This window comes from Camelina sativa, chromosome 18 (genome assembly GCF_030686135.1).
Source record: "Camelina sativa cultivar CO46 ecotype springtype chromosome 18, ASM3068613v1".
Classification (NCBI taxonomy): domain Eukaryota; kingdom Viridiplantae; phylum Streptophyta; class Magnoliopsida; order Brassicales; family Brassicaceae; genus Camelina; species Camelina sativa.
In genome coordinates this window covers 5,166,101-5,187,534 of record NC_141897.1, presented here as the reverse complement: position 1 = coordinate 5,187,534, position 21,434 = coordinate 5,166,101, and the positions used below count along the sequence as shown (strand labels likewise).

Below are 21,434 nucleotides of genomic sequence, written 5' to 3'. Positions count from 1 at the left end.
AAACCATGGTGTGGACAGTCCCTCTGATAAGCTTTGAATCTCACCCAAGTTGCCTTGAAAGCTTCATCTGCTCTTTGCTTGAAAAAGGATAGCTTGACTCTCAGCTCATCAAACATTTCATCATCATAGAAGTAATTGAGGAAAGCCACCTTGATGTCTTGCCAATTCTTCAATGATCCAGGCTGCAACTGCTTTAACCATTGAGATGCCTCGCCTGCAAGTGAGTATGGAAAGATCTTGCAGTATATGTAATCTTCAGTCACCCCATTGGCCTTGATAATAGTCACCAGATCCTCAAAGTGCTCAATGTGGTCTAGAGGCTTCTCATTGGGAAGGTTTGAGAAAGGTCTCTGTCCAACTAGTTGGAAGTATGCAGGCTTCAGCTCAAAGTCATTCCTCTGCAATGGAGGAGGAACAATAGCAGAGCGGTTCTCATACATCATATCAGCCCTATTGTAGTCTGCAATGGTCCTGATCAAGTCCTGATTTTTCTCCTATCTTCGAACTTGGTTGTTAACGTGGTTGGCAGCTCCACGTCCGTCTGCTAAAGCAGGGTGTCAATCGACACCCTCTTGGCGTCGGTCGACACCATCGACCTGCTCGTCAACGACAACAACTTTGGCAATCACATTGCCCTTTGCATCAATTTTTTGGGCTTGCTCATTGCGCAAGTGGCCCTCTTGATCCCTCAAAACACCAGCCTCATCAGGTCTCAGAAAGGTTGTGTTAACCATCTTCAAAGAATTGGCTGCCTTTCGGATTTCACGCTTAAGTTTTCCCAACTCTTGGTTTGAAAGCTTCACAGTAGGAAAAGTCTTATTGTTCCGAGCGTGAGGCCTTGGACGCATAAACCTGAAACACACAAGAGAAAAGAAACAAAAACTTATTAGTTGCAAATAAAAAGAAAAATTTAGACGAAATTAACAACGCAAATCTAATGGTAGATCAAAGAGTCCCCGACAACGGCGCTAAAATTTGATATGCTTAAATTTAAACCCTAAAGATACTCTCTCAAATTAAGAGATCACTGTAGTACTTAGGCGTCAAATTCAACAAGGACTCTAGACTACACAATAAATTATAAAGTTGTATGATTACGCTAAACAGATTAATTTGTATTAAAATTAAAACAATGCAAAGTACTAAAATTAAAGTGTTGTAAATTCAGGAGATAAAAAGCTAAGTCTAGGAAATTACAGAATATTAAATCAATGAATTAATTAGGATTCAAGCCATTAAAAATCAGATCTAGAACTCTAAACTCTTTTATAAAATAAATCAGTTCTCACTGCAAATATTATATAAATTTAAAACCATAAAATCCAAATCTCTTTGTAAAATTCTAGGTTAAAATCAGGTTTAAAAACAAGTTTAGATTGTTCACAAAATTACTAAATCAAATCTCTTTGCAAGAAGTAATTTTGCTCATCAAAAGTTTTATCAGGAAAATCAATTATATTCTCATATAAATTTATTATCCTAGGTTATTAATTCTAGGTGATCAGTCAAGAATTAATATGAAGAACAACCTATGATGAAAATCTAGAAAGATAATGAATCCTAAATAAACAGATCTAATAATCCTAACAAGCAAACTACTAAGACATGTTTGATGAAGAACAAAACATCTTTTATGAATACTAAGCAATAGATATTAAAATTAAAAGAGGAAGTTTAGAAATCTTCTCTCTACAAAAGAATTCAGATCCGTCTCTCCCAAAAGCTCTCAATATCTCTCTCAAAAAGCTGCTAGAATAAAATTTAAGGGTTTCTAAAACCTAAAAACACTATATATGTCCTAAAACAAGTTATGGACTTTTGTTGCAATTGTGGAAAACTTCGGGTAACTTTGTAAAACTTCCAAATTTAAGGCTCTGTGTCGGCTTGCACCGGTGTCGACCAAAACCGAGAGTGGTATCGATCGACACCATCCCTCTGAATCGATTCCAAATTGATTTCCTCCGGTTAAATACTCCAAAGTGATCCAAATTGATCCACTTCGCTCCATCCGTGCCAAAGTCCTAGAAAACCTGTAAATACTCAAAAACATCCTAGAAAATAAATCAAAAGACTCAAAAAGCACACATGATTTTCCTACCCCCCCCCCCCCGGAGGGAAAGGTCCTTTGAGGCTCCAATTCTTGACTGGAGTGGACACCAAAGGCCTCTGCCCCCCAAAAACCGTAAAAACCATAATATATCACCGATCAAACCGAGAGACCTGAAATTGAACCGAACATCTGGTCGCGAATGGTGTCAAGCAACACCACTCATGGTGTCGGCCATAGTGTTGGTCGACACCCCTACCGAAATTCCCTATTTTTGGTTCGTAGATTTTACAGTTTTGTACTACTTTGTAAAGTGGTTACCAATTGCTACCTATATTTTTTCCTTAGATGTGGCTATTATTTTAATTAGCAAAAAAATTACTTTTGACAGTCACTTACTGCTATTTATTTATTTAGTTACTCCATATGAGAGATTATAAATTTGGCTACTAAGTAAATAACATCATATGGGTGACCATGACTTCTTTCTCAAGTCTCCCTGCCGCATTGTGTCTTAGTGGCGTCATATCCTTGTGATGTTTGTGTGACATCGGCGCCAGTCTCCTATTCATCTTGTCTTTATGGGCTTTTTTTACGCTGCTTGTGGCAGTTTTATTTGCGTTGTTGGTGCTTCAAATCGATTCGTTTATTAAGTCTTCGGTGGTGCTTCAAATCGAGTTGTAGATGATGCGACCACCAATTAGTTATTATTAGGAACTGATGGTAGAATATATGTATCAAACCTAATCATTCAAAATTGTGAAGATAACCAAACATACCCTATCTTAGGCCATGTTAAGTTCTTGGATTGTATTTTTTTTCTAGACATTTTTATCTGATTAATAAAATTTTAACGATAGAAAAGGATAATATTAGCAAGTAAGGTTGGATTAAATAAGAAAAAAAAATGATTATGTGTCAGTTTTTTATAGTAAATAACTCCTTTTATGGTGGGGCAGGGGTAAAATACTAAACAGACATCTCCACTGATGTAGAATATAAAATAAATTTTTAGATTATATTTAACTAGATAAGGATCCGTCTGATGTGCGGGATTAAAATTTTGTAAATAAAATTAAATTTAACAAAAATATATTAAAATTTGTTGTATGTTATTATTTTTTTGGTTATAATACACTGATTTATATTTATTTTCAAATCTTTTATATATGTTACCATTAAAAGTGTATTTTTTACACCTAAATATATGTTACAAATATATTCTTTACCACCACCTAAAAAATGTCTATATGAACACATTAAGCCAACTATTATATATCTCTTTACTTTCACTTTTCTATAGTTTTTTTTAATTACAAAATTTGTTGGCTCAAAAAAAATTCAATTAAAAATATATATTACATAGTATACTAATCAATGATGTATCATCATAATAGTGTATGACCAACCATGGAGAGAACTTCGGCTCCGCCCTCCACCCTCCCTTATGGAGAGAACCTTGTGTCCAACCTCATCTACCACAGAGAGGACCTTGGCTCTGCCTTCCTCCCTTGGAGAGATAACTATGTGTCCAACCTCCTCTACCTTCTTCTCTTGGGGAAATAACCTTGCGACCAACCTCCTCCACCATAGAGAGAACCTCGGCTCTGCACTCCTCCTATGTGGAGAAAACATGTTGACGTTTTTTAGCTATCTCAAAATGGTTTGCTCCGACAACCAAAGAAACTAAAGACCATTTTCTATCATCATAAAATCGTTTGATAGTAACTAATGTTAAATTTCTCAATATAATCGTGCAAGCTTATTTGATATACCATGATGTAGCCTCTGTCTCTGTACCGCCCTGACAGCCACCTTCCTTAGTGGGGCCCATGTCCACTCCCGACCTGTGGGCTCATCCATATCAGATGGACAGTTTGTTACATCTGGTAGTATTTAAATACTTTACTGATCCTAGAAATCATCACATGATATTTTCTTGTGTTTTTTCCTCACTCGCACAGTTCCTACAATCATTTTCTAGAAGATCACCAATCCAGAAACTACTCCAACTCAAGCGCGCTTAACTCTGGAGTTTTCTAAGGACCCTTGACTGAAAAGATAAGTGCACTTTGGTGACATAGATGGCCAAATCAATTCTTTTAAACCTTTCCGCAAACCAGGGTGTCATAGTCTCCGAGCTCCTATGGATCTTCAAAAAACGATTTATGTATTTTAAATCTTTCGATCTATGTTTGTTGTAAGCTTGTATTTGATTAACCTATTTTATCCAACCATTAGGTTGATGAGCTTCAACTCGTTATCTCCCTTTTGAATTTGAATGAAAGGTAATAATTATGTTTGCACCAAAAAAAGGTTTTATGACCAACCAATCAAGGTTGAGAAATTAGAAGAAAATTAATTTGACAAAATTAAAGAAATAATAGAAAATTATATGCACCTAATATATGAATCCTAAGTAATTCAAGGATGAAAATATAAATTAAATAAAACAATATAAAAATACTATTAGAAATTTTAAAATACATTATTAGAAAAAGAAAACGCATATATTAATCTTTTTTGGTCAATATATTAATCTTACCTATTCTGAACTGAAAAAAAGAAAGTAGGAGAAAATTTTGGTATATAAAAAAGAGTAAAATTTACTTTCCCATTATAAAAAATTTACCAATAGAACAAAGTTGAAATACATGTTTTTGAATAAATTATTTTGTTAGATGAAAAATATGAGACGATCTATTTTTATATTAAAGTGAGTACTTACATAATTTAGAATTAATAGTTAACTGTATATTATTCGTAATCTATTTTTTATTGTTTTTGTAGAATTAATAACTTAAAATTAAAATAAGTAAATAATGTTATAATTTCAAATTTTATGAAACATATATATATATATATATATATAATCTTCTTATAATTGTTTTTTTTAAAAAAAAATTAATTTTTGTAATTTTGTAATTTTTTGATAACTATCTTTTTACATTATTAATATAAATATTTTATATTTTTGTAATTGTTTTCCTTGGTTTAATTCGATTAAACCAGAATTTAGCTAAACTAAGAATTAATTAAATCAGTCCTCATTTAATTAATATCTCGACCAACTTAATAAACCAACTAAAATTAAACGGGTTTCACTCCAATTCCCAGCACACACACAAATCTTTTATTTTTTCGGGACACGGGCATTACAGTGTTCAATAAAGATATTTTCTATTCTTTTGAACATATAAGAAGATGATATCTTTATTAGAATTTATATCATATTTGATACAAAATGAGTAAAGTTGTAAGCCATAAGTTATTTCTACCATAAATAAATAAGGAGATAATTAATATTTATAATAAATCACTTTTATGAATAAGTTTAAATGAAACTAACATTTTAAATTGAGTAGTCGTTTTAACCTTCATTATAACAAAAACGTTGATTAACTCATTTGTAACATAAGTAAAATTGCATATAAACATACTATTATCCACTAAGAATAAAACCAACAAGGTGATTAAGGAATAAAAAAAAATAACCCAAAAGAGAGACTCTCCACTTGCCAGCAACAGTCAGACTAGCTCCTACAACCAAACAAAACAACAAACCACCCTTGAAACCGAACTGCTAGAAAAACAGAAAACAAGCATCTCAAAGATGAAACCACATAACAAAAACAAAATTTTAACTTTCCAATACCTACGGTGAAAAGCACGGTCTAGACGTTCTGAAACTTCCCACAAAATCTCGTAACGATCAGAATTCAGAAGAACCAGAAATCAAGCCTCCAACATCTGTGTTCGTCCCAATTCGTGACTGAGAGACGTGTCCCACGAAACTGCCAATAACTCACAGAGTTTAAATCCAAATCCGCTTCTTTAAAAGTGAGATTCACGTTGAAAGACCTGAGTATTAATAAGGAAAGAGTATCATCATATCACCTATGATTACTCAAATCCCATATATTACTCTAATATACATTAATTATATTATTCTATGTAATCCCTTTAACTATGTCTTTTGATTATGGTTTGTGTTTATATATAAGTTGTATCATTCCATTTGATAATACACAACAATAATAATACAATAGTATTCTCTCTATTTACATGGTATTTCTAAGCTATGTGCTTCTTTTGTTTATTTTGATTTTTAAGCCAAGTGCTTCCATATTCAAGTTCATGATGAACTTCTGAATCTAAAGTATAGAGCTTCTCTTATTCAAGTTTACCATGTTAGAGCTCTGAATCTAAGCCAAGTGTTTATCTTTATAATTTTTATTTTCAAACCAAAAGTGCTTCTATCATTCAAGCTTATCATAAGCCTCTGAATCAAGACGAATTTCTTTTAAAATAAACAAAAAAGAGAAGTCTAACCATCGTTGATGTCGACCACCTTAACATCACACAACTTGTCACCGTATCGGGTGTTTAGCAAATCTTGCTCAACAACAACAACTCATCTTCTCAATTCATAAGCGGATCTCCTTCTCATCACTTGGACTTGTCAATCCCAAGCCGTTATTTTCGCTTCGCTTCATCACCCCTTGAGATTGAGGGGGCGTATTAAGGAAAGAGTATCATCATATCACCTATGATTACTCAAATCCCATATATTACTCTAATATACATTAATTATATTATTCTATGTAATCCCTTTAATTTTGTCCTTTGATTATGGTTTGTGCTTATTTATAAGTTGTATCATTCCATTAGATAATACACAACAATAATAATACAATAGTATTCTCTCTATTTACAATATAACTCTACCAAATTTGGTTACCTTTGACAACGATTTAATAGGTCGAAATTGTTTTTTTCCAAACCCTAACGATTCTGCTTCTTTTGCTTTAAATACCAAAACCAAGTTTGCTCTCCTTCTGGCAAGTGAATGAGCGATTCTTCTCCTTTTTTCTTTCAGCAGTTCACAACAACAAGAGCAAGGAGGTGTCCTCTTAATAACAAACAGGGTTTTTGGTTTAATTGAGATTATGTAAAATTCACTCTTTCGATTTATTCAAAACATCCCAAATTATAATCCCGGAACAAGGATCATGACCCAGAAATCCCATCAATCTTATGAACGTTGTTGGTGCGTTAGTCAATCCCAAAGACATCACCACAAACTCATAATGGTCATATCTCGTCCTGAAAGCCGTCTTCCTCACATCTTCCTCATCCATCGGAAGCTGATGGTAACCTGACGCCAGATCAATCTTGGAGAACCAAATATCACCTCTCAACTGATTCAACAACTCATCGATCCTGGAAAGAGGGTACTTGTTCTTCACAGTGACTCGGTTCAAACTGATATATTTGTGGTTTTAAACCATGATATAAAGAGTCTTTTAGAGTCTTTTGATATGTTTTTAGTTTCTTTGTGAGTCTTTAGGATTTTGGTTTGGACGGAGCAAATTGGACCAATTGGGAACGTTTTGAAGCAAATTGGTTAAGCAAGAGAATTTAGAATCGATCAAGGGTGTGAGTATCGACCGACATAACCTAGGTGTCGATCGACACATAGAAAAGGGTAAGAAAGAAATCGAATTTCACAAGATTTGAAGATTTACAAAGATGCCCCAAAGTTTTCCATATTTGCATCATTAGTCCGCGACGTGTTTTCAGGAATATATATACATAGGATTTTTAGGTCATTGTTTAGACCTAAGCTTTATATTTCCTTGTAACGCCCCGACCGCCACCTTTTAGTGGGCCCCATGTCCAATTCCAGTCTATAGGCCCACTTTTCTTAATGTGCGTTACGTCCTCTCACTAGGCCCGTGAGCCCAACCATATCCGACGGTCAGTATGCTATGTCCGAGAGATTTTAAAAACTTGTTACCGTCTGTACAAATCACCACATGATCTTTCCCTGTGTTTTGTTCTCACTCGCACAGTTCCGACAGTCACTTCCCGGAAGGTCACCCATCCTGAGACTACTCTAGCATAAGCACGCTTAACTCTGGATTTCACTCAGGACCCTTAACCAAAACGTTAAGTGTGCTTTGGTGACATAGGTGGCCAAATCAATTCTTTTAAACCTCTCTGCAAGTCTCTGAAACCGGGGTGTCACAATTCACCCCAACTAACAGATCGCAACGTCCTCGTTGCGCACCAAAAACGTCACCCCTGAGCAGTGTGAGCCCACTCGACTCCACACTCGTTTGGGTTCGGCTCTGATACCACTTGTAACGTCCTGACTGCCACCTTTTAGTGGGCCCCATGTCCATTCCCAGTCCATAGGCCCAATTTCCTTAATGGGCCTCACGTCCTCTCGCTAGGCCTATGAGCCCATCCATATCCGACGGTTAGTTTGCTATGTCCGAAAAGTTTTAAAAACTTGTTACCGTCCCTAGAAATCACCACATGATCTTTCTCTGGATTTTGTCCTCACTCACACAGTTTTGACAGTCATTTCCCGGAAGGTCACCCATCCTAAGACTCCAGCATAAGCACACTTAACTTTGGAGTTCTCTCAGGACCCATGAACGAAAAGATACGTGCACTTAGGTGACATATGTGGCCAAATCAATTCTTTTAAACCTCTCTGCAAGTCTCTAAAACTGTAATAACATGATTTTCACCCAAGGTATCAATTCCCTATGCAGTTGTAGTACAAAGGGTTATCAATCCAAATGGTTGTTATGCTAGCAAATATGATGCAATCAGAAACAAGCAAGTCAAGCCAAATAATAATGGGGGTTTTATCTATCAACCTAAGGTGAACAAAAATAAGAAAATAGAAAGAGCAAAAATCAAGAACAACTCGAAGTACCACACAATGCAGGTGATCGAGTACCAGATCGGGTTGGTGATCGGGTTGATATAAAAACAGTAAAAAATCAAGATGTGAAAGCTCCTAAGGATGGGGTAATTGGTTCATAAGTATTCCTAATCAACCTAGAATGTTTCACAAGCCTCAAGCAATCTATTCCCTAGACAATGAATCTCTAAACCTTGCAAAAACACTCTCGTGATAGAAACAATCAACCTTAGTCACTCCCCTACCCAACTCTCGTTGGAGAACCATGACTAATCAGGCATTAAAATCCGATTCATTATTGTCAATAAACTCCTTACACTTCTAATCTTTTAGGCTAAGTGAGTAAATCTCTAGCATTAGCTAATTTAGACATTTCATCGAACACCTCTCGGGCGGAAATGCCTAGAATCTAGTCTCAACCTCTCGGTCTGAAACTAGCACTAAGAACACTAATCCAGAAGGGAATTTTCATAAAAACAATCAAGCTAAAACATCCTAACCGATTAAGAATACATAGACTATCCCATCCCTAGAAACATTGATTCACTACTCAGATCTAATGGCAAAGAACACAAACTCAGAAATAAATAAAATTTGCATAATCATAAAGATGAGAAAGAGATAAATTTTTTATTAGCAAGAAGCAAAAGCAAAATGTAAATAGAATTCAAGTTGAAAGAATAACAAAAACTAGAAAATTTGCTCAAAGAAAAAGTGTAAAAACGGCTCTCGCCTCTTGTCTGTCGAAAATAGGGTTAAGAGAGGGTATTTTATAAGGAAACAGGTTGACCTAGCCACGTCAGCAGGTATCCGAACATGCTACACGAGGTGGAACTCGAGCTCCTCTTCGGGTGCATGATCAGGTGGTTCTATTCTTCGATCTGGATGTATATATGCTCACTAAAACAGAAATAACTCTTGAACCGCACATCTGATTGGCCTGAAATACCCGCCATTGGAAAAAGAACTCAATTTACTATAACTTTGATGAAGAACTCAGAAGCTGAATCCCAACGTAAACTCTTCATTCGAGTCGATATTTTAGGGTCTCGTCATGAACTCGACCAGGTACTATGTGGCAATGATCAGGTGGTATAGTAAGTCGAGTGTCTCCTTTTTCCTTCTTGATGCTTCAGATCTTTTTTTTTTGGTCAGGTCAAGGTTTGGACTGTTCTTCTCGCACGATCACTCCATTGGATACATCTTGGGCTTTAGTTCATTCTTGTCCTTTTTGGGCCCCAAAGCATCTGTTTTCATCCAAAATGCACAAGTGCAACAATGCAGCATCCTAAGTAGCCTAAATGCAAATTCCTACGGTTAAGAACCTAAAAATGCTAAAGTTAGGGTATATATAATGCAAAATATGAACAAAAGGGGTGTCTAAAACATTTAAATTAGAGAGTTATCAACCGGGGTGTCACAACTTTTGAGAGAGAGATGCTTAGAGATCCTTCAGAGAAGATTCAAAACTTCTATACTTCTTCTTTTAATTTCTTAATTGAATTTATCCAGAATATGATTTGTGTTTTATTGATTATATCTGAGTAGATATGCTTGTTAGGTTTAAGGTTTCTCATTAGAGATTTCATAGATTGTAATATTTATTGATTGTTTGGATTCATTATATTTCTTGTTCTTCACCATAGGTTGTTCTTAATGCTAGATCATTGATTATTCATCTGGATTTAGATCTTCGGATTATTGATTGATATGAGAATATAATTGATATTCCTGACAAAAACCTTTGGTAAGCAAAATTACTTTTTACAAAGAGATTTGATTTAGTAATTTTGTGAACAAATCTAAACTTGATTTTATTGATCCCCTTTTCCTCTCACGACAACCCTCCACCGCCGTGAAGATAAGGCAAGAAGCGTAGAGAATTTTTTAAAGGGAACGATTGAGTTTTCCTTGGTTTAATTTGATTAAACCAGAATTTAGTTAAACCAATAATCAATTAAACCAGTTCTCATTTAATTAATAACTCGACCAACTTAATAAACCAACTAAAATTAAACCGGTTTCACTCCAATTCCCGATATACACACAAATCTTCTATTTTTTTCGGGACACGGGCGTTACAGTATTCAATAAAGATATTTTCTTTTCTTTTGAACATAAAAGAAGATGATATATTTATTAGAATTTATATCATATTTGATACAATATGAATAAAGTTGTAAGCCATAAGTTATTTCTATCATAAATAAAGAGATAATTAATATTTATAATAAATCACTTTTATGAATAAGTTTAAATGAAACTAACATTTTAAATTGAGTAGTCGTTTTAACCTTCATTATAACAAAAACGTTGATTAGCTCATTTGTAACATAAGTAAAATAGTATATAAACATACTGTTATCCACTAAGAATTACCCACAACGAAAACTTAAACCATTGGCAAAAGAAATTCAAATTTTTTTTATTGAAATAGTATTGAACTCTCTAAAATAGAATGAAGACAATTGTCAGTGGTTTAACTCTTCTATTTCTTGTTTTATCATGTAAGTTTAACCTATGTTAGTGACGATACTATGTAGATTTTTTTTAATTCTCTTGAAATATTAATTTTATCAAATAATATCTATTTTGTAAATAATATAGGTTCACCAAATATCAAGGCAAAAGCTTATTTGGAAGAGAACATTCATTCTTCCAGTTCAGCAACAAACCCTCAAATTAATTTTAAAATAGATGAACTTCCACCAGATGAACATCTTGGAGTTTCGGCTGCTAAAAACATACTTGGTTTCTGTCAAGAATGTGTACATCATTGTCTGAGAAGAAAACGGATTATTGGTCAATGTCGAAGATTTGTTTGTCATTGCTCCAAAAAAGAAATTGATGTTGGATTATAAGATTTTTTTTTCCAAATAGTTATATATAAAATAAAGTAAAAGTAAAATTTTATTAATTAGATCTTTGAGATCAAATCGTGAATTGATTTTAGAAAAAATGAATTTTTATTATTTAAATTAAATAATAATATCAATATACAAATGCTAGTTTTGAAAATTTGGATCATTTATGCTAATTTTGGAACAAAAACTTAAAAATGTGTTATTTTAGGATATTTCTCTTATTTTAATCAATCAAATTAAATGTTATCTCATTTTTTTCGGAAAGTGGTAAGTATTAATAAATATATATAATGAACAGAAAATTTGACAAAATTAGAAAAAATTGTTGATGGAATTCTAGTTTCAATTTTTTCGTTAAATCGTTACTACTTCATATCAATTCCTTTCTGACAAATTCGGAAGACTAGATTTTCATGTGCAGTCGATTAGTAATATATACAAATAATTATACACCATATCGTAACGGACTAAAGTAAGTAATAAATTTTTTACAAGTACGCAGAAGTAATGATGTGAAATTTTTATTGTTGAAGCAGTTTTGGAACAAACTTAGTTAAAAAATTGATTTCGTACTTAGAATGTTTTACCTTTTTCTTCTCCTCTCCCAACATCTTTTGTCTATCGTCGTCTTCACAATATTCCTCATTCCTAACTTTAATATTGGCGATGGCTTCAGAGATGTCCTTAACCATATCAACAATGACACCCTCCACGCCCATAAGATATTGCAAGTAAATCACCTCAACAACATTGCTGAAAATAATAAAAGTTCGGTTGTTTCAAAGGAAAAAAGAAAAAAAGAGGAGGCGGGCGAGAAAGGATATATAACATAACGATATGAAACTCATGAGAGGATTTTACTTGAGCTGGCCATAAGATAGAAGAGAAAGTCTTGAATCTCTGACTCTTGTGATTGCGTTTGGAGTTCTTAATATGGCCTTAACCTCAGACACAATCCCTTGCAAACCGCTGTCTTTGCAAAGCTTGATGGCCTCGTCTAATGAGTTTCTTCTCACGTCCTTATAGATTTCACATCCTCCATTTGTTAAGAAGAATACCTAAGAACATAAATAGACATTCGTAAGTACACAAACTTCGTTATAACTGACAATGGGAACCAAAGTAGCAATTTTACTGGATAACTCCTCTGCAAATTCCTAATGAGTCGAGCCGCATCAGGATGAAAGCTCGAGAAGATAATGGGTCGGTTCTTCGCATGGTCATTTAGAACCTGTTCATTTAAAAAATTGAGATTGTTGATCGCCATAAGAACAGATATCTGTGAACAATATGTCTTTTACCTTCAAGATGTTGTCAAGAGTTAGACGTAACTCTTCTTGTCCATACACTGTATTATCATCGAATTTGAGCTCAATATTGAATCCTACTGACTGATTAACTTTTAAAAATGCATCTTCAAGGGTACACAAAGTATCATCCTTTTCGACTCTCCATTCAAAAATTCTACCATTTTTTGTCTGCCTGAACATAGGCTTCACATTTGTACCATCTTTTTGTGGTCCATATGAGAGAAATTCGTCTAAAGCCATTTCCGTTACTCTATTCCCAGTAATCACTCCCTAAAAAGACATTTTTGTGTGGTTATGAAAACTTAAACTTATTAATCAGCAATAATATTGTGGATGAAATTTAATAAATCATAACCTGTTCTTGCGTGAACATGAAGATATCATGAAAAATTACAGGACATCCATCTCTTGTTACCTACAAAATTGTTACATTCTTTATTTAGGTGCCATGCATGTCTCAAATCATAAATTTGCATTTACATTTTAAAAAAAAAGTTTACTTCAAAAAAAACACAAGAAACACAAAATGCAAAATTGATAGATGAGCCGGGCTGGATTGGTAGCTTTCTCGTACAATTCGTTAGATGATATTGGTATTTCCTTCATTTCAATGTTTTTTAGGTTAATGCAAAGTTAATGTTGAGCCTAGGAAAAGGAAATTTTTTTGAAAAAAAATCACCCTATTTGTAGACAGTATATGGCACTACCTTTGTTTAGGCCACACGCTAAAAAAAAAACATATGCTCTGTGTCGTGACAGTTTTGCCACCACGTGTTCTTTTCCGAAAGAAACAAAATATGATCAGATTCTACGGGTAAAAGGACAAACCTGGACATCAAACTCAATGAAGTCAATAGGGAAATCTGCAGCAACGTTAAAAGAAAGAAGAGAATTCTCTTTGATAAATTTCATCTTCTCGTCAGGAGATTGAAGCATGTTCATCCCAAATCCTCTGTGACCCATCAAAACGAATTTAGGGAAAACAAATGCCTCTTGTTTCTTATCATCATCTTCAATAACACCTTTAAAATCATCACACACAAAAAAAAGAAAACAATTCATCTAAGCAATAAGAACTCCAGAAAAAAAAGTAATTCATAAACCAATTTGATATTATTTACCTGATGAAAGTATGGCAGAAGAAGAAGAAGATATAGACAATGCCATAGTCTCAAGAGCCATGGTTTTAGTTTCTTGCGGAACAAAGATTTATATTAAAGATCTTTTGAGCAATGATGGTGAATCCAAGAAGCAGAGGGGATCTCCATAGCAGCACAAAAGAATATTCCATTCGATACAAAAGAAGAAGGCTCTAGATATCGAATGGAATACTCCATTCCCATAATCTTTAACCTTTTTTTTCCCTTGAAAAGAACTTTTCTTGTTGAATTTTTGTGTTCTTTGGTTTATTGGATATCTTCCTTTTTTGGTGTCTGTTTCTGGATGATTCTGTTTGTTTTATTTATAAGACAGGTTGAGTGGATTTAATTTAGACAAGTAGACAGATGGAGTGGGTTTAATTTAGACAAGTAGACAGATTGATACACTTGAATAAAAATAACTTTATTTGGGATTTTCAGAGTTAATCTTAGGTAAATTCTTCTTCTTTTTCTTTTTAGGTTTATTAAGGATACATTTTCAGATTTAACACTTTTTTTTGCTAACACTAATTTATCCAATAATTTGATTGCTCTTAAAATAATAATTGCAGTAATTAAATGTTTTTTTTTTTTACTTTTTAGAGAACTTACAATAATAATTTGATTGATCTTTGGAGGTAAAGAGATTCTTCCTCTCTTCTTTTTTTTCCCCCTTTTTTAGTCTATTTTAAAGTCAATAGTTGTGTTATATGGATTTTTTTCATAAAAATATTTCTAGCTCTTTTAAGAGAACTTGCAATAATAATTTGATTGCTCTTTGGGGGTTAGAGATATTCTTCTTCTTTTCCCTTTTTTTTTTGTATATTTTAAAGTCAATAGTGGTGTTATACGGATTTTTTTTCATAACCTTAATATTTCACTATATGTCAATTACATCCATCATGGTCGAAAAGGAAAATGCTAAAACAAACACACATTTCATTGCATTTGGAACCAAATGTTTGCATCGATGGTCGTTATGTTCCTTCGACATTGTTGCAGAAGAGGCTCCGAATATTGGATACATCATAAATACTCAAGTCGTGCACTACAAGATTGCATGTATAATGGAGAGGATCTCTGATTTTCTTGTCCTCAAGATACCACCTTCTTGTTCTTGAAAGGAGACAGCAATGAAAAATGGCGAGAAGCTACAAGAAATAACACAGAAGAAGAATGAAAAAAAGTGGGAAATATTTCTTTAGACTCAGAGCAGATTTATAACGAGAGATCTCACTTAGAATATTCATCAAAGTATAGGATCCGAAAGGTTGTTTACTTACATTTCTGTGAAGCTGCTGCTGTAGGTGTTTCATCTTGAGATATTAGATTCTTCAGTGTAGAAGCTAGATATCAAAATCAGAAAATTAACCCCTCTTGAGTTATATAAACAGGTTAACCCCTCTTGAGTTATATAAACAGGCTTTATACCGCGTTCTAGTTAAAGGTACAAAAGTCATGATTATCATATTCTCTATACCACACCATAAAACCATAAAATGCAACACTAATAGAACAGAACCAGAAGGTACTTGCTCCTACAGATCAATGTAAGTTTAACCTAGAGCAACTACTACTACAGTGCAAAAATTTGTAAATATACAAGAAAGCAAACCAAAGAGATTTTTTTCTTTGGGAGCAATTACTGAATAAGCTAATAGGGTGTAAGAAATTACCTTCACTTGTCGTGGCACCGGTTACAGCTGGTACGTAATCCTCGTTGCTATTGACAGCATTATTAGAGTCGGTTTGGTTTTCACTTGTAGACGAAGACTGACTCTTTTTTCCAAATTTTAACAGTTTTAAGAGCCCTTTGGACGCTGACTCCTTCGTTTGAAATTTCTCTGAGGCCTCACTTATCTTCTTCTCTGGTACAAGGACTTTGACAGTTTCTTGCTCTGACTCATTTGAATATAAGCTTGGAGGAGGTGCTTGGGAACAGTCTGAGTACACTGTACATGGATTTTCTAACGAAGAAACCCGAGCATGCGGAGCTTCGTATGGTTTCGCAATAATACTTTGACTTGTCAGAAACTTTGGTGTTTCTGTTACTAAGTCACTCAGAGTCTCCAATCTAACCTGAGAGCAAAATAATCATTCCAGTCATTAAAACCATTTAAACAGAAAAATAAAACTGATCCGGCTAGAATTGTGCTTACTAAGACTAGATCATTGCCACTCTCCTGCATTGTTTCAATGACATCCTTATCAATTCCTTCACGGATGGTAGAGTTTTCAGAAGACTTCTCGTATTTCACCTGATCAGTACTTATACTTCGAGCTGAACTTGGCAACACCATTACCACTGTCTTCTCAATCTCTGGAGTTTCATCAACATCATTACGGTTCAAGGGTTTGTTCTTGTTACCATTTTGGTCGATATTAGAAGCTGAAGATTTAATTTTCTCGACCCCTTTCACCAGAACATTAGTAGGACCTTTGGCTGGTTTAATCTTCAGTTCTGGAAGGGATGCAATTTTTGCTATATCATAGTTAACAATGGCAGATAGTTTCTTTATCTCAGGAGCATCAGATACTTTTTTTGATGCTACCGTGCGTCGTGGCCTCATTGAAGCACTTGGTACACTATTATTACCAATTTTGGGTTCTGATAACCGTCTTGTCCTTGAAACCGACTTATTCTGACTATCAAGACTCACTCTGGTTTCTCTCTTAGACAGAGGTAATGGTGAAATCGACCTGGTCAGCCTATTTCCTGTTGCTAAGATTTCTCTTTTAGATGGAGGTAACTGTGATATCGACCTTGTTAGCATATTTCCTGTTGACTTACTGACGGAAGTTTGTTTACTATTCTTGGGGAATTTCAGAGAGTCATCTGACCCTAATGAAGCAGTTCTTCTGGGAAGACGTTGAAGAGGTGATAATGAACCTGGTTCACAGTCACTAAACTTAGAGGCTCTAGGAGCGCCGGGAGAAAACTTGTTTAGCATTGGTTTTCTTGTTTGTTGTGCAGGCAACTTTGACTGACTTACTGTTGAGTTGCTTTTAGAAGCAATCCGCTTTTGCCTTTCTATTTTCAGAGCTTCAATGCGCTTCCTCTCTTCCTCTTCCTAAAACAAGAAGGGATGGTAATAACCGGTATGATATAAAGTTTCAATTACAAGTTGGTTTATATCCTTTGAGATTGTGCCACCTAGATGCTTAGTTAAAAAAGAAGTTATATCATCAAATTGGTTAAGCATAGATTTTACCTTCTCCTTTTTCATTTTCTGGAGGTCAGCTTTGAAACTTCTAAGCTTGTCAGCACGTGCTCTTGCTTCATCTAAAGGGCTCATCTTTGTGGGTCGTCCTTTCCGTATTGGCCCTGAAGCCTTCCTCTTATCTGCAGCATCTTTAGAAAGTCTTGATTTTGGATCCTTCACAGACTTCTTAGCACCTCCAGCTGCCTCGTTATTCTTCTTCAAAGTTTTGGATCCAAACTCTAGTGCAGGATCATACCCAGCTGATAACTTCTCTGCTTCCCGTTCTGGTATCAGGCTCAGATCATGAGGCTCATAATTGACCTGCTTTCTTTCATTTCCATCAGTTTGGTGGCACGGAGAGATCTCTGATCCGATGTCTATAGCATTTCTCTTATGTCTTCCAGCTTCATCTAGCGCTGCAGATCCCCGAGCAACAATATAAGAGTCATCATCCATGTTAAATGATGATCTCTTATCCAGACCATTCCCTGGATTATCAAATCCATTCAAGTTGAGAGGATCAGAAGAATTCTCAAAACCATTTTCTCTCTGGTGTACCATAAAGGAGTCACTAGATCCCCTGATTCTACGAGTCACACTACCATTCCTAATGTCAGATAAATCTCTTTCTTGATAATTTCCTGATTCACGTTCATCATATGCCAAAGGATCATACTTCCCTGTACCTTGCCTCTTCTTCCCCGCAATCTCCTTTTCCATCATATGGTCACTAGTACGTTCATCTCTATCGGCATCTTGCAATAAATAAGTCTGAAAGGCCTGCCAATCCCCAGTGTCAGCCTCTGTTCCTTCTGTTGCTCTCTCTTTACCATTGTAACATTCTCCTCTTGCCACTTCTTCATGATTGTCATCAGCATCAGATTCTGTTCCTGAATGATCTTGTTTCTTTGAATTAATATAATTTATATTCCGAATCACCACCTTCCCCGATTTCCTTCTTCTACCTGATTTTCCTTTTTCTCTTTCGTCATCCTCTGATTCGGAGTCCTCGCTACAAGAGGAATGATGTTTCCGCGCCTTTCTTTGGCCAGAACTACGTCTAGAATCATCGGTAGACGGATAGGGAGATGGATATGGACTAGTTCCTGGATAGCTCGGGTAATACGGCATGCCCTGCATCGTATATCCTTGAAATACAGGAAAGGTACCTGGTGGCGAGTGAACTGGCCAGTGTGCATACATCGGTTGTGGGTGCTGCCCTTGCACATATTCATGATTTCCATTTGGTTTATTATCTGTAGGAGACTTTGCATCTGGATACAAGAAGTATCATGAAATAAATATCAATTCTGCGAAAGCAATGCCAAATAATGCAAGAAAAGATATTCAACTCTCAGCTACTATGACTCATAAAGGATCATCTTACCGCTATTTTCAGGTGTCCCAGGCATATTAGCACCATTTGCGAATATAATCCCTGATTCGTTCATTGCAGAGATGTTTGGCTGTGTTGCTATTACTTCTGTTGCTTCAATTTCAACCCACTGGCCAGTTTCATGCTTTTTCTTCCACAAGTCGATGAATTTCAAACATGCATCCCTGTAACATTGTTGAAGTCATATATGGGAACTAAGTCTATGGTAATATTCTTTCAAATTTGAACATTTTAATGGCTACTATAATATAATCTACTCACATCAAACGAGTGGCTCCAAAAGTTTTGGCGAAAGATATTAGAGGGATCATATCATCAGCCTCAAAACCAGCTGCCACAGCACGTGCAAAGGCCATTCCTTGTTCTTTCTGCAACATTATCTTCCGCGTCTCCAGAACTTTCAGAACTTGAGCTCTGATAACAATTCCACATATTACCAATCAAATATTTATCTACTCTCTTTCTTACACACAATGAAAACAATTATCTCTCATGAAAAAGGGTGTATACCTAGAGTTTTCATCTGATGCAGTAGACCGAGTTGCTTGCGTCGGATGTGAATCAGGCTATTATATATGAAAGAAGATGATATAAGTTGTTTGTTCCAAAAGGAGAAAGAATGGAAGAAAACCCTCATAGAAACCATTTCACTTATATTAACCTCGTATAGAACAATAGCTTTCTCCTCGTTGAGCTGTAGCAAAGGCCTGTTACCTGATTCATATTTTCACATATTTATGAAATTGAAAAATCAAGAGCCACGAGGGATACAGTTTTGATTTTATGACTTGAGATAGTGTAATATGCTTAAATCTAAAGCTTTAGCGTACCTTCCATGCTATCTGCTTTTTTTCCTCTCTGATTACCTCCCACCTGTTCAAACAAAATTAATTAAACACTTCTAAGAATACACCAAACAAAGTATTCCAAAACCACAGTATACTTACAACAGTCAGTGCCGTATCACAGTTGTTCTGAATTTTAATAGCTTCCTCGATCTGTATGATCTCAGTTTCTAAAGTGTAAACGCGTTCTATGACTTCCGGAGTGCTCACAAATCGAACAAACCTAAACAAGAACAAAAGAAGAAAACACACTCATCTCAAAGTGCCCAAAATCCCAACACAAGAATATCCACAGAAAGACCACTAATTTAGATGATAGAGACCTTTCAATTGTTCCTTTAGTAAACCAAGCTGCATTGTCACTAGCTTCAGGCTTGAGAATAATCGAGTAGCCACCTTTTTCTAATTGATCTTTTGCAGTCTTTAAATGAGCAAGGAAAGGATCAAGCAACCCTGTAGCTATTTTCTCGGTCTTTCCATTAGCTGTTACCAACAGATCACACCTGAAACCAAATAAACATAACAATTCAGCTTATGTAAAACTCAAGAGAGAAATCAGTCTACCATTAGCTGTTACCAACCTAATTAATGCAAAGAAAAAGACTAAATTTTTGGTTGTAATTTTGGTAACAAACCTACAAAATTCAACGACTTTGATCTTCTTATTAATAAGTAAACCAAAAAATACTTTCAGATTTCCACATAGCAATTTCTCACAAAACTAATAAACATTTCTTAACACTTTGACGAGTTTTGATCTTATCAAGGAACACAAAAATGCAACCTTTCGACTTCTACACAACAACTCATTCACAAAAGCAAGACAAAACTCAACATTTTGACGACTTTTGATAATTATCAAAGAACCTAAAAATGTAATCTTTCGACATTTCATAAAACAATTTCACACAAAACTAACACAAAAGTTCAACAATTTAACGACTCCTGATCCTATCAAATCATCAACGAACCCAGAAAAAAAAAAATGCAATCTTTCGACTTCCATACAGCAATTTCAAAAGAAACTAACATTTTGGATCAATAAAAGAAATTAATTTACCGGGTTCGAGTGGGAGTGAGCTGAAAAGCAACTGAGTCAAGCCGCGTCGAAGATTTCATCGCTAAATTATCCAAAGATCTTTCAACTTTTTTGCTTCTTCAGATTAGTAAAATCATCCAAAGAGACATTAAATTGCAGAAATGAGAGAGAAAGAGAGAAGCTTTTGTCTCCTTTGTCTGTCTGTGCTTTGGATTCCAGCTGGAAGAGTGAGAGCGAATTTTCCGAGGCAGTGTGGGTACGAAAAGGTAATATTACGAAACATTTGAGGGCAAAATCGGGAATTTATATGTGATCGATCACTTGTGAGACCGTGTGAGTGAGTGAGTAGTAGTTGTATCGTATCAACTAGTGTTCATTACACGACACAGCATATAAATTATACTAATGTGTAATCAATCATCGGCTTGATAGTAACTAGTCCTGGCCATAATATCCGTACCGAGGAACCGTACCGGAACTGAATCGATAAAAGCGGTATTGGGTAGAATTTAGGTTAAGCAGAATTATCAAATGGGCTAAGAGGCCTTGGTAAAATGGACTTCGGTCCGAGTTCGGGTTGTAACTTAATTATATTGGGCCACCGTTTTAGATTTGTTTAACCTAAAGGCCTAATAAAGCCTTGACCCACTAAGACTTCCAAGGCAGTATGAACTTGTTCTAACTTGTCATAAATTAAATAAACAACAGTGTTATGTATCCTTAGATAGCACCATTCTAAGTTTTTCTGCCAACACTAGTAGACACGCTCAAATTTTTCAAAAATAGCATTTATGAATATTTAGATTATTATTGTTTTATATAATTATATTACAAAAATACCAAAATTAGTGACGTATTTGCAATTTCGTT

General features: G+C 34.9%; 2 protein-coding genes, 1 long non-coding RNA gene and 1 other non-coding gene across 4 annotated transcripts; 2 read left to right on the top strand and 2 right to left on the bottom strand.

The window, feature by feature from the left end:
- LOC147921549 (small nucleolar RNA R71) lies at positions 1–107 on the top strand. The gene has a single exon (XR_015589934.1). It is a non-coding gene; the product is annotated as a small nucleolar RNA R71 (small nucleolar RNA).
- Positions 108–11,145: 11,038 nt separating this feature from the next.
- On the top strand, positions 11,146–11,704 carry LOC147921548 (uncharacterized). Its single transcript, XR_015589439.1, has 2 exons — positions 11,146–11,275; positions 11,376–11,704. It is a non-coding gene; the product is annotated as an uncharacterized LOC147921548 (long non-coding RNA).
- A 336-nt stretch (positions 11,705–12,040) lies between these two features.
- Positions 12,041–14,408, bottom strand: LOC104760622 (glycerophosphodiester phosphodiesterase GDPD3-like). Its single transcript, XM_010483572.3, has 7 exons — positions 14,064–14,408; positions 13,771–13,964; positions 13,298–13,357; positions 12,934–13,212; positions 12,768–12,863; positions 12,494–12,690; positions 12,041–12,385 (listed from the first exon to the last, which is right to left on the bottom strand). The coding sequence occupies exons 1-7, from the start codon at positions 14,122–14,124 to the stop codon at positions 12,154–12,156; spliced, it is 1,119 nt and encodes a 372-aa protein (XP_010481874.2). The 5' UTR covers positions 14,125–14,408; the 3' UTR covers positions 12,041–12,153.
- A 592-nt stretch (positions 14,409–15,000) lies between these two features.
- On the bottom strand, positions 15,001–20,928 carry LOC104763157 (uncharacterized). The gene is made up of 13 exons (XM_087500211.1): positions 20,586–20,928; positions 19,849–20,028; positions 19,628–19,748; positions 19,511–19,553; positions 19,342–19,394; positions 19,191–19,246; positions 18,942–19,094; positions 18,672–18,844; positions 17,294–18,558; positions 16,241–17,152; positions 15,758–16,160; positions 15,365–15,427; positions 15,001–15,232 (listed from the first exon to the last, which is right to left on the bottom strand). Exons 1-13 carry the CDS (start codon positions 20,642–20,644, stop codon positions 15,177–15,179), a joined length of 3,537 nt encoding a protein of 1,178 aa, XP_087356337.1. The 5' UTR covers positions 20,645–20,928; the 3' UTR covers positions 15,001–15,176.
- Between the last annotated feature and the right edge of the window lie 506 nt (positions 20,929–21,434).